This window comes from Notechis scutatus, chromosome 1 (assembly GCF_049901735.1).
Source record: "Notechis scutatus isolate UNSWTSFEM ecotype Mainland chromosome 1, rNotScu1.2, whole genome shotgun sequence".
NCBI classification, from domain to species: domain Eukaryota; kingdom Metazoa; phylum Chordata; class Lepidosauria; order Squamata; family Elapidae; genus Notechis; species Notechis scutatus.
This window is the reverse complement of record NC_142009.1, coordinates 25540627-25558965: the sequence shown is the minus strand read 5'-3', so window position 1 is coordinate 25558965 and position 18339 is coordinate 25540627. Positions and strand designations below refer to the sequence as shown.

Below are 18339 nucleotides of genomic sequence, written 5' to 3'. Positions count from 1 at the left end.
GAGATCAAATGCAGCAACTGGGTCCAACTGGATAATTTTAATATCCATGTTGAGTCCTGTCACCTCTGCTTTCGTCTTCTGCAGGGGAACTGCCATCAGTGCTAAAGTGGTAGGTGGTATAGGCAACAATGTGAAGATATGACTAGACATTTTTCTGCATTTTCTGTTATTGGTGCAATATCCATGATTTGCTTAATGACCGTGGCCCAAATATCTATTTGTCTTGTTTTGTAGAGCCTTTTTTTTACCATTAGTCTACATTGTACAGTAACAAACGAAAGTTAAAATGATAGCTTTAAAGTGTGAACCTGCTTTGTTGGACTTATCAATTCCACGTGTTACTGATTTACTGACTTGAAAGCACTCCTTTTTACATCAGAATGAATAGGCACATGCACTCTGCTTGTGGATCACAGTAAGTCTGGAATTCTGGTTTATCACAACGTGACAGTTTCCTTCTTTCAGCTAGCTTTATGGCTTTCAGCTCTCCAGATTATTTTGCAGTCTAGAACTGAAACTGATAATCAGATAGCAGAAATGTTGAGATATACTAGAGTTAGTATCAGGATTTTATTTGTAATACAAATCTTTGTTATATTAACTCTCTCTCTCTCTCTCTCTCTCTCTGTGTGTGTGTGTGTGTGTATACAAATAATTGGGTTTTATATGAGGGAAAGTATGCACTTGAACAGTTGATAAACCAAACATCACATTTACTTTGTCATGTATAATCTTTAGAATCCACATTTAAACAAATAAAATCAGTACAAAACAGGAAAGTCTTCAAGACCTTTTAACTGACCCCTTCCTTACAAGGTTTGTTCATGGAAATTGTTTCTAAGTCATGTACTGCTCTTTTGTGTCATAAAACTCCAAAGTAATGATCCAAAACCCCCAAGTTGTGGAGAAGAATGGGGAGAGCTCCCATTTTATCAAAAGGAAAAGACGGAAGACCCAAAAATGTATTAAATATTATGGCACTAAAGAGTCATAATGCAGAAGTCTAGCAGGCTGGGAAGAATGTTTGCTACATGTCTTACTGGCCAGAAACTTAAAAAAAATAACCCTCAGTTTCCTGCATTGGAAGCAGCGAGGATAGGGGAAGCTGCCCAGATAAAAGTTATCACTTACCTGTCAAGGTAAGAGAGTCAAAGAAACAGTACAATTTATGGGATAGGGAGGACATTCTACTACAGATATTTATATCATGACAGCAATAATGATAAAACATATGCACACCTCCAGTAACGGCTATAATTCACCAGAAACTAATAATCTCTTCTGCTCACCTCAAAAGGCCTTATGCATAGGCTTTTATTGGATGCTATGCCAAGATCCATTAATCCATTTTATACACATGCACACGTGGATGAACGTGCGCATGCACATACACACACTATATATATAGTGCATATATATTTATATATACAGTATATATATAATGCATTCTGCATATATAAAACCACAATAGTAGCTGTTACTGTAACCAACAAAACTGCCACAAATAGATATGTGTGTGTTTACGTCTGTACATGTATGTGCACGCCCCCTCACATAAATCAGTGTGTACCCCCACTGAGAATTATACATATGGATATTATTTTTAAGTTGTTTTTCCCATAATGAACAAAAAGTACCATTTAGGATTTCTCATCTGTTCATTTTAGGCAAGAAATTTCTCTCCAATATAGAAAGCCAATTCTAACGGAATCAGATGGAACTGCTGACACCAACATAGAAAATATTTTCATTGTCCTTTCTTGGATTTACATTCATGGTCATTCTGGAGAGGGAGAACCAGAAGCAGAGCCAGCCCTAATGGCTAACCAGAGAAAAACCAGAACGGCAAAGTTGATCGACCCAGAAAGTTCTGAATCGTTTTTGGAGTATCAGAATCTTGTTTCCATCTGAATGGAAAGATACAAGTCTTCTACAAAACTTGACTGCTTCCTAAGGGGACCACACACACACACACACACGCTCACACACTGCTAAAGTCACCTCTGCCATGCAAGGACATCTCATATTAGAGATTTCCTTGAAACATGGATCGGATGTTTGGCAGAGGAAGGCTCCTGGGCCCAGGCCAGTCAGTCAGTTTGGAGCCATAAAACAGTCTCCAAGGATGCACTAAAAGCCATCATGATTCTGTGTCTGAGCCTGAGCTGCTCTCTTGACTAATTTCAATCTGCAGTGACGGCAAGTTATCGAGTCTGCTTTTCTTCTGACGTGACTGTTCTTTTTCTTTAATGAGAGCCCCCCAAGCCCGCTGGAGCTCAGAGTCGTCGTCTTCTGCTGATGCTGATGCTTTTTCTGCTCTCTCTGGGACTTTTTCCTGTGTCTTTGATGCAGATCCCAAACGTGTCCGTAGATTTGCTGTCATTGTACAAAGAGAAGAATGTAGTAAGAATTGTAGGCAGAGAAAAAGTATGCTCTCAAACAGGTATTAAGTCTTCAGTGATATAATCCAAACTAAGGTTTTGCAATCACAATGTACTCTGAACAGTAAGAATGAAGTATTGGGCATACATATGGCTTCTCCTGGGATAATACCTCATGTACTTTGCATTTCAACCTACAGCTGTTAAAGACTTCCAAGAGTGGTTTACATAATATCCACCATTTTTTAACATTTTCTCTCCCTATCCTTACCACTATATATTAATTCCTGCCTAAGTCATTGATAATCTTCCCCCTCACCTCCCACTTTTATTTACCACAGCGAGAACTTTAGGATCAGAATTTTTCATTCTGTATTTCAATCCAGATAAAATGGTAAAATGCAACTCTTTCTTTAAACAGTGAAGCACAGATCTCTTTTCAAGGTAGTGCTAAAACATGGACAGCAAATGGGTATTACTGTCCCTAGAATCTCTCTTTGAAGAGTCAGATGTTAGTAAATGAATTTTTTTTTTACCATTCCCTTTGAGCAAGATTAACCCCAGGGCTCTCAGCCATGAGCAAGGGACACCAACATTCATTCTATTTGTGTGTCTGAATTGGTATGGTACAGAAAATACTATTTTTTCCAGTTGGAATTGTTTTATTTAAATCCAAATAGCTAAGGAAGCCTAAGGAATCCGAATAGCCAAGAAAACCTAAGGAATCCAAATTGCCAAGGGAGCTAATGACTCTAAGTATGATTTCCTCAAAGTTTTCAGTGAATGAATTGATCTGATGTACAGAATTAGTAACTTTAGGCATATTGTTTTTTTATAAACTTTCTTCTTGAAATAGATTTATTTATTGTACAGAACTAATTCAACATACTCTAATCTTTCAGAGGACCAAAAACATTTTATAGCTAGTCCTCAACTTACAACCATTTGTTTAATGATCGTTCAAAATTATGATGGTGTTGAAAAGTGATTTACAATCAGTCTTTGCACCTATGGCTGTCACAGTGTCCCTGTAGTTGAAGAAACAGTGACTGTCTCAATTAGCATCAGAGTTCAGCAAAGATTTCAACCTATACTTCCCAGATCACTGCTCAATAATGAAGCTATTACTTCCCATACTGTCTCCCACAATGGAGAGTTCATTACGATCTTTATTTTTAAAAAAGGAAACAACTAGTGCTGAATTACATGCTCTGCTTACACCCTTTGGCCATCACTGCTTCTAAAAGCAACAGAAAAGTTGACTGACAGAACACTGCACAGAACTGACCAGATTTCTTCTCTCTGGTATCTGAATAAAGGCCTTTCCCTTCTTGCCTGGGGATCCCTAGACGACTATGAACATCAGACATAGGCTCACGATGAGATGAAGAGATGCTGCTGGGCTGAGGTGCTTCTGGTGAATGCGGCCTCTTGCCAAGCCTCTGTCGGACATCTGGAAACAATACATGGATAATCACGCATTTAATTTTACTCTGCTTCCTAACACTCATCATCCCAATGAAGAATCTGAACATAAGCATTGTTATTAAGCTGAGCACACCAGTGGTAGTACATGATTCAAGAGCCTGATGGAAAGAAGACTGGGAGTGTGGGTGGGGGTACATGTATACACATGTATCAGGAAGGTGAATGATCCTGAAACTTCATAATGGCGGGCCAAATCAACTATGCCATCTCAGAGGCATCTAACATTTGATGTTGCTCATCCTATTTATTCCGAATTATACAAGTAATACAATGTTACAAAACAGCTCCACCAAAGCAGAAGTAAATCGGGACAATCAACAGCAAAGGATCCCTTACCTGATTTCACGGAGCTCAGGGGCTGATGCAGGCCAGGACTCCCATGTCTTTTTTCTTCCAACAGCAGTCTCACATCAGTAACTTTCTCTGAGGCTCCTTTGCTTCCAATACGATTCTTGATATTGCTGGAAGTGACGCTGTCTGCTCTCATTGAATTTCTACATTAAAAAAAAAAATCTTCCATGAATCAAAATGGAAACTTGCAAGCTCTACAAACTCCATCAGAATGCCTCTTCGTGTAAAAAGTGTGTGGTTTAATGAGAATAGGTAAATCTGCACTTCAAAATCAAAGCTCCAGTTGCTCTGGAGTGAGAAGGTGCTCCAATCTCTGTTCTGCTGAACATCTCAAAGCCAGGAAAAGATCACCCATGGGCTAGCTGAAGTCCTTAACACCAGGGAAGACTAAATATTAGCATGAGTAAGAATTTCCCAAACATGATCATCAATGTGAGAAGAAAGGAGCCTCAGCACTACAATGATATGTATCCTGACCAAAATAAGATGTTTGAGTCTTCCCAGGCAATTGTTCTTCTACCCATGTCTCACCATCTCTAAGAATGAAAACCTTAAAAGTTTTCTGAGATGGATGTCATTCAGAAAGTCTTAATTTGGATATTTATTGATATTCCACAAACAAGGAAACTGGGAGAAGTCTGAAGTCTAGATGACATAAAGCATAAACCAAATTCATATTTTAAGGAAGCTGTGGAAAAAATAACCATCAGAACCTGAATAAAATGAAGTCTGAACTGGGTAGGTTTGGTGTGAAAAACAGTTTGGAGCATGGCTCAGTTTAAAAACTATTTAAATTGACCTAAATTTTTTGTTTTACAGAATCCATTTGACTGTTCTCTTTTCCATAGAAAGGTGCATGAAGTACAAAAATAAAAGTTGGTCTAAATTAATGAAAAGTTTGCTGAACAAAAACAAATCACAGAAAATTTGTATGCTGTTAGAAGCTATTTTAGGTCTGGAAGAGTAAAAATGATGCCTCTACATTCCTTCTTATAAAACTGAATTATTAAAATGATTATGTTCACTTTTACATATAGTACTTCATTAGATCATGGAGGACCTAGAACTTGCTAGAGCTTACTGAGTATTTAAAACTAACAATGTAGAAATAAAATCAATAATAATGTGCATTACTATTGCTAAAATATGGAATTTCAGGGTACTGTAAAATCAGAACATCAGAATAACAGAGTTGGAAGAAACCTTGGAGGTCTTCTAGTCCAACCCACTGTTTAGACAGGAAACCCTATAAGTGCTATTGCTATCTCTATCCATGACATGGTTACAAAGTCCTCATGTAACAGGGTAAATGATGTGGTCAAATGAAGTTGCATTTTGTGACAGCATCATTTAGCAACAAAAATTCCAGTCCTAATTGCTATAGTAACTGGAGGACTATCTTTACTGCCACTTTGAAAATATCCCTGCATAGAATCAACAGCTAATAAGAATCTAAAGTAGAAAGCCAATTAAATTTGGGATTATGAGATGTCACACTTATGTCATCAAGACATACAAGCTTCTATAAAGTGCTAAAACAAACAAGAAGGGCTTCCTCATGGATGCTAGAAAAGATACCGAAACTGCAAACCTTTAGTTTCTCCAAAGATGGAGATGTAGACCTTTTTATTTTTTTTCTTAGAATTTAATCTATCTGATTAAAGAAACCCTGTCCCCTTCACATCTTCTTTCCTTACCTGTCTTAATTTTCTGTGCTATTATCACCTATATTTGAACCTGAAAAATCTAAGAATCTTGAGCTTCCATTGGAATGGTGTTTACATTTAAATATTTAGAATGCTTAAGTGTGTTTACAGTATGAATGAAATAGGCAAAGAAAATATATTTGAATATACTCTTTCATCTTTTGAATTTAACATCATTTTTTCCAAATTTGCCTTACCCTCAAATAGTTTCTGATTTATCTCTTACTATAATCTTGTGGTCAGTTACATTGCAATTGTTTCATTTATTCTGCTTTAAATTGATCATTTTATTTCATGTCTGTTTTTCCATATCACCAGTGTGATCACCAGTGCCTATAATCACAACATACTTAGTTTGAACCAATTTTCTTCATTTATGCTGTCTTAATTTGATGGTCAAACCTCATCAGCTCACCAAAGTAATCTGGGATTAAGAGATAAAGGAACCCAGCCTTTTCAATGTAAACCAGCCTTACCTAATGCTCTTCAACTGAGACTCTACTTCATCTGCATACATAGTCATTTTCATGCTTTTCTTGGGGGAAGGAGTAGAGATCATCTTCAACTCAAGATCATAGTCCATTTCATCAGAATCAGATTCGCTAGCACTGGAACGCCGAGCACTCCGTTCACGAGATTGCTTGTAAGCCTGCAATTCATCTCTGTATTCCACAACTACACGATCATCCTCATCCATATACTGATCATCATCATCTTGGTCCTCTTCCTCCTCTTCCTCAATTGGTTCTTCAGGCACATTTACTAATCCTGGAAGGCAAGAATGATCTTTCTAGAAAGGCTAGAATCGCACCCAACATTTTGTGTGTGAAAACAGTTAAATAAAAAAATTAAAAACCTTTCATTATGTAGGATGGGGAGTACTTTCAAAGGAAGCCAGACGTGACCTCAAAAAATAAGAATTCAGTAAATATTTTGCTGGTTTAGTGCAACTTCTCTTTCCCAAATGACTTCTATCAATACTTTAGAAACCTATTTTGCTAATTTCCATGTTAAAGAATTGTATATTCCCTATATCATGAATTATGATAATAAAGAAGAGCTTGTCTATTACGCCAGTAATGATTGTGGCAAGTTAATATGGGAATAGACCACCTTCTAATGAAGAGAAAAGAAGATAACCTCTATTGTTGTTTTTCTGTATACACAATGGCATACATTAAAATGAAATTACAGTGCCCGCTCTCAAAAGAAAAAACGCCATCCACCAAACAATGTCACCATCCCAAAGATAACAAGGTTTCTTAGAAACCTTGAAAAAGAGCTTAAAGTGAAAGATTGGTCACCAGATGTCAGTATAAAAGTCTCAGTGTAGGTTTTCTATATAAAGAAGTAAAGCTTGTTCTCTGGTTTTTGTTTTTGTTTGCTTATACATGCCAACATTCCTAGTTGTTTTGTTTTGCAAGAGTCAAATTCTAAAGGCTGAAACAATATAATTAGTTTTATCTGAGTTTGGGGCTGAATGATGAGGCCAACTCCTGCCTTAAAATATTTATCTAGTGTTTTTTTCCTATTTGTGTTATTTGCTCCATACGATTACTTGGACTCTTAAACTATCTTGGCCTACGTTCCAGGAACACTTTCTGTTGCTTTTAGAAAGAAATGAAAGCACAGTCCCAAAATCCAGTACTTCCTTCCTATTTTGATTTCACAATGCTATTCTATAATGCAGATAACTGGTTTTAATGGAGAATCCATACACATGCAAAATTAGGTAGCAAAAACTGTACATACACACACATTCATACACCAGTTTTATATACACACTCCGGTTTTATAATGTACAACAGATCAACTATGTTGGAAGTAGTTGTAATTTGCTTGCATTACAAAAATTTTTCCACTTACCTGAATGATGATGTTTATAAGGGGGTGTCAGACCAACATCATCCCCAATGAGGGTTCTTTTTTTAATTACATCCCGATGAAGTCGACGTGAATGATACCTCCGCTTCCTGCGAAGACAGAAGATTTATAGCTATCACGTGCACCAATATAAGTTTTTTCTATAACCTTCCACTAAAACTGGGCTTTTAGATATAACCAGCGAATTTTTGATCAAGGATGATTTGGTTGTGCTCCATTTGTAAATGAACCAGAAAAATGATGAACTTTCACTTTCTCTTTTATCACTACCATGACAAAATAAAATGAAGCTTGGTTATGGTTATAGTTCAGTGTTCTGTGAGAATCCAACAAGCGTTCTAATGGGTCATATGAACCAGACCACTGTGTTATACCATAACACTATAACACAATTTACATTTGTTTAATAATAGCATGTTATGAAAATATGCTACCTTAGCTACGAACATAGCAATTGTATTTTGTTAAACCAGGATTAGCCTTAGCATATTGTGTCAACTATCACAACTAAGAAACCTGTTTTTCCCCCAACCCATTCCCAGATTTACATATTGATTTGGTCTTGCAGATATGTTGGCAACTTTTCAAACTACAATTCAAAATTACATGGAGTCTAGGAAACTATTCTAGATATTTCCTGCATCCAAGAATGTTCCTATTTTCAGTATTCCTGAGTATTTATTTCTCGTGTTGTCTGCTGCGGTTCTTCTGCTTGTAATGTCTTCTTGTAATCAAGCATATACCTAATTCCACATCCCAATAATATAGTAAGATGGGCCTGGACTAAAGACAGCCCTAATGAATCTAGTGCAGTAACTGATGCTGCTATACAGAATGAAGAGCATACCGAGAAGATACTTCCCATACATCTTCCTGGCTTTCCTGGAGACAGAGATGTGGGAAATGAAAGATACTTTCAAACAATGAAATCAGGCTAACACAATAGCTCATATTTTAGATAATGCAATTCCCAAGGGGTATCTCTTCCCAGCTCACCAGGAGTTGCTCAAGATGCCTTTCATGCCTCCATAATTAGGATTTCCATATTTCATGTAATACTGACTTCTCCTGGCAGCTCCAAGCTCCTTCTTGTCATCTGTAAGAGTAGCACAAATGTTAAGTGGATGCAGGGACACTCTACACTACTGGAACTCTGAAACCAATCACAAATTCTTTCCATAGTGGGAATCAATTTCAATGGCTAAAATGTAACCCTAATCCTTTTTAATGTTGTGGGGCTTTTTGTTTTTTAACTCAAAACAGATGGGTTAATTCTGTAGAAGCTTACTATCTAAACATGAGTGTTATTTCTCTAAAAATATTTTTGAAAGACATAGAAAAATAAGAAAACCACAATCACATTTCACTGCTGTGGGCTCATGCAGTCCACAGACAGCTCTGATACCTGAGCTACAAAGAAACCTATGAATCTGAGAATGGAAATCATTAGGAAAGATTAAAAGATGAAAACCTACTAGATAAAACTTTTTCTGATATACTTGGTGACTACTGTATTAAGAGATGGACTTCTCTTCAGTAGCATCCTTGTTATGCAGAGCCTTCCAGAGAGGATCACATGGCACCCATACTTTGACCATTTCAGCAACACATTACACCTTATTACCAAGTTTTTTAAATTATTAAAATATTTTACAGATTTACAAGTGCTTTTAATTCTTTTAAAATTTCTATGAAACTTTTGGTTAATTACTATATAGATGGGAAATAGCTAATTCATAATATTTCCAGGTTCATGAAATATTTCTGTGGCCCATAAATCAAGACAAACACTGGGCCATAAATGTGGACTGCGTTGTAATGGACTCTTTGTATAGATCAAGCACTTTACCTCTAGTGGCAAATCTCATGAAGAGCTTGTTGCCTTTGGCCAGTTTACTAGCTGGACGAAGGTCATTACGCAAAAGGGAATCTTCTTCCACTTGGGATAAAGTGTCCAGCTGTAGAAAAAAAAACACATTTCAGGCTACTATTTCAGGAGTGACCATAACAAAAGAGGGCTTGATAATGACAACCATATTGTTCTATTTCAACTCAAGATCTCTCAGCTTGAAGAAACCATCCCACTTTTTGATTCTGCGTTCACAGATTTTTTTATTCAGTTCAATGAAATTTTGAGATAATATACGTCTTTGAGAGGAGCACGAAGTTCAGCTTAAGGGGCTTGTTTTGGTCTAATACACAGCCCATCACAATTCCTATGTTATAATTACATTTTATTGGAGGTTGTCAATCCTTCCAATGGCAAATTAGATTGTAGATACTCATTAGTCGTATTCTGCTATTTATTTCAGATTTCCACAATATGGGTACTCTTCAGATATATAGAACATCTCCCAGAATCCCTCACCTACCATGGTAATTGCACTAACCTCTGTATCACTTGGATGATCATCTTCTACCTCACCTTCTTCCGTTTCATCGTCTGAGCTTTCCTCTTGTTTTTCTAAAATAAACAAAAATATATTTTACAATCATTACTTTCTTGTCTATACTTAGTAAACAGTGCCCTATGGTAGGTGATAATCCAGAAGTGCCAAAGACAGAAGTCATGAGATGAAGCAAGATTTCTCCGTAACAATGAAACATAGCTGACTTTTTTGCACTCTAATATTGATTCTCCAGGTTCCCAGCACTAGTGCCACGTAGGACTCAGAAAAGGAAAAAAGGGAGATGAGCCTCACAAAATAAGCCACACTTCTTATGAAAGAATACATTTTCTACCTAGTGCCAAGTAGCTCAGGGACAGAGAACCTGATTTGCATGCAGATTATCCCAATATCAGTCCAAAGCATTCAAAGTTACAAACTTTGCAGGCAGTAATGCCACTGGTATTATTAGTTGGCTTGAAACCATGGAAGAGCATAGGAAACACTCTTGCATTAGGGAGAGCCATTATCTATTAGTTAATGCCTGCCTCACTATTTGCTCTAATCTGATCAACCAAATATTGGAGATAACCCAGATGGAGTCTTTCCATATCTTTCTAGTATAGTCAGAATTGAATCTAAAACCTTTTGTATACAAAACGTATTCTACTAATTAGGCACAGTTCTTTCCACAGCATAAACAATACAGATACTCTTTGACTTATGCCACAATTGACCCCAAAATTTCTGCTACCGAGACATTTGTTAAGCAAGTTTTGCCCCATTTTACAACTTTTCTTGCCACAGTTGTAAAGTGAATCACCACAGTTGTTAAGTTGTTCAATGAATCTGGATTCCCCATTGACTTGGCTTGTCAGAAGGTTACAAGTGATCACATGACCCCAGGACACTGCAACCATCACAAATACGAGTCAGTGCCTGAATTCTGATCACATGACCATTGGGATGCTTCAACGGTTGTGTGAAAAACTTTTTTCAGTGCTGTTGTAACTTTGAACTGTCACTAAATGAACTGTTGCAAGTCAATGACTATCTGTACAGCCAAACCAATAATTCACCTCAACAGAGAGTCGTGTTAAAAACTTATTAAAAAAGACTCAGAAGATCCAAATAAAAATATTTAATTATGAAGAAAAGGAGCTGAACCAAAAGCAAAAAGATAACCAAGAAATCTCTCTCTCCCTTCTTTTTGCTTTCTATTTGTATAAAAATGGAGTAAAGGCTTAAGTCTGATTAACATTAAGTCCCTGTGACTGAGTTGATTCTTCTGAACATGCCCACTGTTTCACATATTCAATCTCCTTTTATTATGATGATCAGTAGTTTTCTTGAAAACCCTTTTCAGCCTTGTTATCTAAAACCTTTTCACACTAGTAATGAAAGGATCTTCTATAAATGAAATATATGTACAACGCTTAGAGGTAGAAGCTCATACTATGATCTCTGCAAGCAGATCACTGGAACTGCATAGGTGGTTTCAGCAGTGAATTTCAGAATCCCACTTAACACCAAGTAACATGTGCCTAGGTGTCCCATACAAAACCCAAAGTCCTGTGGCTAAGGAACAAAGTGTCTTTTACCTTTCTTTGTGGAATCTTCTATTTTCTTACAGTTTTCTTGGGGTTTTCTTTTTGCCTCACTAGGCATAGAACTCATGTTGATGAGTGCTCGTGTCGCTGTTACTTCATCAAGCCAAACCACATTGCCTCAAAAGAAAGAAAAAAGTTCAATTAGTTCCCAAACTACAAACACATAATGAAAAATACAATAATCTGTCTCAAGTGTGAGAGAAATGTCAGAAAGAAAAACTTCCATTCCTACTATAAGTTTAACAGAAAATAAAGAAGACAATCCCCATAGAATAAATCATCTTTTTACTTAAAACAAATTTACTGTAGTTTATTTGGTGTCAAGTACTTACAAGATGTGTCATCCAGCCACTCAATGTGAGCAGGGGGATATTCCTTGAAATAGGCAAAAATATCCTGAGTGCTCATTTCATCAACACCATAAATATATATGGTATCAAGTCGCAATTTGGGAATGGCTGAAAGAAATTCAAAATCTAGTCTAAGTGTCAACAACTAACAAAAGAAAAAAAAGGCAAACAAAACAAAAATATTAGGCAACAACACAAATAAATCAGCTTCCCATCACTTCTTTGAAAGTTCAAGAAAGCACAGTACAGCTCAAGAAAGGAAGAAAGGCTGCTTTTGGTCCCATCATCAGTGAGATTTATCTAGATGAAAAACCTGGAAAAAGATTCCTTTCATTCCCTTTTCCATAGTCCAGCTTGGACATTCTTTCCCTAATGCAGGCATAACAAGGTTAAAGGGGAGAAAGTAGGTCATCATTCTTTTGAAAACAGTGAATAATGTACATTTTAAAAATCTATTCAAATATAAATCCCATTAAATCCAACAGTTATTTGCTCTCATTTAAGGATCATAGGACCAACAGTTGCATAAGAAAGAAATAAGACTTTAGCTTTTCAATGTGAGCATATTTCCACGTAAATATGTCCCGAAGTTCACTTCTGACATCTTCCACTATTATACCATCCTAGACGGACTAATGATTTGATTCAGTACATAGCAGATAACTATGTACTATGCATAGCCAGGAACTGAGAATCGTGTACTAAAATCCCCAAGTCTAACTTTTCCCTTCCTCAGTCGCCTCCCATTACTGGGCCCCTATGTCCTATCAAACTCAGAGAAGATGTTTTCAGAACAGTCATTTCAGACGTAGGTTTGGTATGCAGCTGCATTCTGTTCCCAGCCAGTTGTCCTTGAAGTCCATCTCAGATACAGTGAAGTTTTGTTTCCCCGAAGCACCCCCTCTCCTATCAAGTGCCCTCCCACCCCCAGGTCATGGCAACTGATAATGAATGGTTGAGCAAGCGTGAGGTGGCAGCTGACATACTGTTTCTACACAAAGTGCCTGATTCCCAAACTGCTAGCACAACTGCTCTACTTTACTAATTCATTTGCTGAAATTAAGAAATGTATCATTTGAATTCTTTCCTCATCTATACAAAGTTATCCACTGAAAAATACACTCATTAAGGAGGATCAGTTGTGCATTTCATCCAACATGAAAGACCAAAACCCCCATAGTTTTACCAAGCTCAGAACAAACAGGAAGATTTACTTTTCTAAAAAGCACAGTTCTCAGTACCTTTCTTCATCATATCTCGATCCAGTGTTACATTTCTTTGAGCAAGATTGATTTCCCCACGAAAATGAAAACGTTTTGCTCTCTGCTCCTTCTTCTCAATCGCTTCCTATAAAAAGGAAAAAAGAGGTGATGGAACATCTAAGTGACTGATAGTAACAGCAGCTGATATCTGCTTTGCAAAAAACAGAAAAGACACTCATATTTCTAAAACCTAAATTCGTTTTTGTGCTGCTCTGCAGTATTACAACATTACCTGTATGGAATAGCAGCAGAAATTATGGTCTGATGCTTTATGCAGTGTAACTGGAAAAACAACTTGCTCCTTCTATCAAGTCTCCATGTCATGCAGAAACATTTGGCCCTCTCTGACAGAAGGGAATAATTCAATTGGGAAATAAAGTCCAGGCCACCATTAAAAAAAGCTTCTGAATAAATTTAGACAGCTACAATTTTTCACGTTCACAGCAGGAAGATAGGTAGCTTCCCAATTAAGAAAAATATGCAGAAGCCCAATTGTTTCAGGATACAAAATCTTCCCATTAATTGCTTCTTGCGATATCAGCTGCATTCAATAGCTTTGCTAAAACTGGGGCTGAGTCCAGAGAGCCATAGCCCAGTCTCTGCAAATAATTATTAGAGTAATAAATCAGAGAAGCTGATAATAGATGATAGGAAAAAACAACAATTTCCCAGTGCAGGCATAGTGAGACCAAGTTCTTGTGTCAAATGTTATTTTCAATTATATGAATAGCACAATCCCATTTAAATATTGATTGTATTGGGGAATGGAAATATATTTCTTCAGGCTCAGAGTTATGTATGGAGACCAGTCAACTATGAAGGGAAGCTCACACTGAGAGATTCTAGAGGGAAAAAAAATAATGAAAACTATTACATTTGCCATTATATACTTATTAAAGAACATAGATAATTTACAAAATTGCAAATAACACATTACTTGGATCCTGCCAACCTCCCCTATTTTTAAAGGGGGAAGGCCATGCTGTAGTGTATGCCTATACCCTGGAGTGAAACTCACATAATATACGTTCATACAAAAATACAGTAAAACCTCCATAGTTGATCACCTCTCTACATTGACCACCTCCCCCTATGTTGACCTAATTTTCATAGATGGGACATACTATATGTACACAATAGAAAGCCAACCTCTCTATACTGACCACCTCTGCATATAGTGTATCTTGACCACCTGGACCTTGACACAGTTTACTCTCTATAACTTGACCTATTGAGTCCAGTCTGCATCAAGGGCAAAAAAAGTGAAATGCAGAAATGGTAGCAATGAATTTCTTTCAATACAATAGTTTTGACTTTGATTTGGCAGTGTAACAATGATAATTATGAATTTATTTCCTAATACAAATTGCACAAAGGCTTAATTTTCTCCATCAATTATTTCCCCCTTTTCAGGATCAATTAAAAAACAGCCATTGGAAAATGAAACAAATTCACACAAAACACATACATATGCAAGCCATTTTATTCATTTTACTGTGCAGCTGCCATCAAAATGCCAACAAGTGTGTGATTTACAATGGATCTAACCATTATGAAAGAAAGAAAAACACAATTTTAAAGTGCAACAAACAATGTTTAGGTACCATTACAAAGGACTTGTATGAGAAAAAAACCAGGTTTTACTTTTTTGTCTTTTCTCCATGCAAGTTGAGTCATGATGACAAAAAAGAAGGAACTGGAAGAGCTGACATAGGAGGAGAAGGTCTTTTTTTTGTTTTCTAGAAAACAGTAGCCAAAGAAAACCAGTGGAACATTTTAGTGTCAGCAAGACAACTGTTGAGCTCTGGTCTTGGACCTTTGAGAACAACAGTAAGCAATATCAAAAACATAAGGATGAGTACCAGGAGATATACGATAAAGAAAGTGGAGATTTACAATGGAAAAGGAGAAACACTTTGCTGGATGAAGTAAATGAAGCCACATTACATTGGTTCAAACAAATTAGGGTCATTAACACCCAAATCTCTGGGCCAATGATCCAAGAAATTGCTAAAAAGTTTACAAAGGAGCTCAGGGTATCACATTTCCAAGCATCAAGTGGTTGGCTTGAGAAAGTTAAACTACGCCATAAGATCTCCCAGAAAGTATTGTGTGGTGAATCTAAGTTCCAGTAGAAACTTCCTCAGTGGCTTCAAAGATGACATCTTTAATGCTGACAAGTGTGGACTCTTTTTCAAGGCGATGCCTTGTTATGAGGGGTGACAAACGTTAAGAGCGGAAAACGTTCTAAAGAACGTTTCGCAGTCCTGCTATGTGCTAGCTTAACTGGAGAGAAGCTAAAATCTTTGGTGTTTGGTAAATTGGCAAAGTCATGGTCATTCAAGAATCTGCATCCCAAAGACCTTCCCGTCACCTGGAAAACTAACACATCTACATGGATGACTGGTGCTCTATTTGAGGAGTGGATAAGAGGTAATGACTGAGAAATGAAGAAGCCTGAAACAATACAGAAGTGCTTTAAGAAAGCTGGATTTGTTACAACCCAAGAGCAAGATGTTGCCTACCTCCCATGGCAGAATTTGAGAGAGCAGATTTTGAAGATTTTGTTGCAATGGATGACAATGTAGCAATCTGCAATGAACCTGACCCAGAAGCAATTTTCCAATCAGTATTGACCAAGGTACAATCCAGTGGAAAAGTGCTGGAAGCAATTGAAGCAGAAGAATTGAGTACACAGAAAATCCAGATATTCCAAAAGAAGCAGAGATCAGTCACTTGATAATGGAGCTAGTCATTTGCTGTGAAAAAATGCCCAAGTATGCTGAGTTGGTATAGCCAGCATTAAGAGTGTTTTCTTCACTTATGTTCATACAAAGAATAAGAAATAGACTAAAATTGACTTTTTTTTCCAGAAAGAATGATCAAACCATGAGGAAACAATATATACATAAATGTATTAATTACAGTATTGTATGAATGATTTTCCTATGTTTGTTTCTGCATGACATTCTCTAATTGAAGTTGTACAATAAAATGATGCACAGTTACATATCAGTACAGTTGTTCCATATGTTGATCACATTCCTTCAGTTCCTTGGGTGGTCAACTTTCAGAGATTTTACTGCATGTATATGTGTACATCAATGAATCTGAAATTTGACATTTTCCAAGTTTCCAAAGTGAATGAAAAGCACAGCCCTGTCAGTAAATACCTTTGAAGTCACATCTATTCCAGTGATAAAGCTCCCAGCTTTGTTTTCATATCTTCTGCTAGTATCCTGAAATAAAACAATCATTAATATAACTACTGAACAAACTGCCTTTTTGTAGGGTAGTGTCCCCAGTTAATGATGAAAGTTATAATATACTTTCCTAATCTGAAGTTCTCCTAGAAACCCTGTTTCAACCTTTGGTCATCTCTCAATTCCCAAAGATCCAAACCAATTAACAAGGGCCATCCAAGCTACAAAAAAAATAAAATAAAATAAAATAAATCAGTTGCTCTTTCTTGTTTTTCTGAGGCTTCCTGTTAATTGTAAACTGAAGTAATGTACTGTGTTTTTTCCCCTCCTTTTTTGAAGCCCAAAGTAAAGGACTGGTAAATGTCTACCATTCCTCACCAGCCTATTGGGAGTGCTCCCTCCAAAAGAGCATTGGCACCTGTGAGAAAGCTGCCATCTCCATCATGTCCTCCATACTGGTCTCTTACAAGAGCCCATGAAACATCTCAAGAGGGAACCTCCTCAGCTACACTGCATTTTCTGTGAAATGAGGAAGCCCAAGTAAATAACCAGTAAATAGGATTCCCTTTTTAGTGCAAATCTGCTAAATCTTGGGAAAGCTTCTATATCTGGGGCCAGGCAGCCGTGCACACAGAGTTGGGGGCAGAAGAAGAAACGAGGGAAGAAAGCGAAGAGATCCTTTAACCAAGGTCGCACTGCCTGTTTGTCAACATTCGTGTATCTCGGGTGATTCCATTCATCCCTGACACAGCGCATTCAGTCTCTCTTTGGTCATGGGGCACGCAGTCTACACATGCGCAAAAAGCGCCCTGCCTTTCAGGCCTCCGGATCCTGGTTTATGGGTCTAAGGGCCTCCTGTGACGCCCCCCCAACCCCACACACACCCGGCCCGTTTCCCCGGCTCCGTTACCGGCAGCAACTCCCTCAGCGAGCACCCCACCGGCACGGCTAGTTCCTCTGCTGATGCCGTAGTTATCTGAGGCGAGGTGGTAGCGGGGGCTCCGGTCTGAAGCAACAGCTCGCCCTCCTCCACTTCCATGGGCTCCGGCTCAGACGCCTTCACCGAAATACGGAGGCCCCGTACGGCCGCCATCGCCCCCACAGGCCCTGCCGCCGCCGAAGGAGGGCGAGACCGGAAACAGGAAAAGTGAAGGCGGAAATCATAGAGATATGATGCCCGGCTGTGGAGAGCACCACTCGAAGGAGGTGCTGCGCCCATCAGAGGGGCGGACCGTGGAGGGGACTCGAGAAATTATCCTTCGCCCCGCGTCGGGAGACGGGTTTTGATGTTATCCCGCCTCGCGGTTGCCGGAAAATAGGAAAAAGTACCTTTTTAGGTTGAGTGAACCTGATAATTATTAATGTTCTAAATTCGCACAATATATCGAGCCGTAAACTGAGCAAAGAATTTCCAACAGCACATACAGATCCGGACAGCAAAGCAGTTATTTTTGCAGTCTAAGTCTATTAGCTCTACAGCTTAATATGTGAATGACGCAACTAGGTAATTAATTAAGCGCATTACATCAACATAACCATCGTTTGCAATCACGTGACGTCCATTCATCAAATTCCAAACTCTCTCAACAAAAGTGTATAATGATTAAATATGTTGCTGTGCAGGTTCAACATCCTCTCTCCCCTTTCCATATGCCAGAGTCAACTTGATTATGACTATGAATAATCAAGAACCTTCAAGTCAATTATTGGTGAGTGC

The 18339-nt window shown here is 37.8% G+C and overlaps 1 protein-coding gene across 2 annotated transcripts; it reads right to left on the bottom strand.

Annotated features, from left to right (window-relative positions):
* Nucleotides 1-551: 551 nt before the first annotated feature.
* On the bottom strand, nucleotides 552-17756 carry NCBP3 (nuclear cap binding subunit 3). 2 transcript variants are annotated; one of them, XM_026671633.2, is made up of 13 exons: nucleotides 17533-17756; nucleotides 16593-16658; nucleotides 13399-13504; nucleotides 12140-12265; nucleotides 11799-11924; nucleotides 10201-10274; nucleotides 9660-9768; nucleotides 8807-8906; nucleotides 7793-7899; nucleotides 6403-6694; nucleotides 4206-4363; nucleotides 3670-3834; nucleotides 552-2376 (listed from the first exon to the last, which is right to left on the bottom strand). In XM_026671633.2, the coding sequence occupies exons 1-13, from the start codon at nucleotides 17713-17715 to the stop codon at nucleotides 2141-2143; spliced, it is 1848 nt and encodes a 615-aa protein (XP_026527418.1). In that variant the 5' UTR covers nucleotides 17716-17756; the 3' UTR covers nucleotides 552-2140. The 2 variants fall into 2 exon arrangements, with proteins under 2 accessions (XP_026527418.1, XP_087803051.1); XM_087946925.1 differs by lacking the exons at nucleotides 16593-16658; nucleotides 17533-17756 and adding an exon at nucleotides 13652-14041.
* Between the last annotated feature and the right edge of the window lie 583 nt (nucleotides 17757-18339).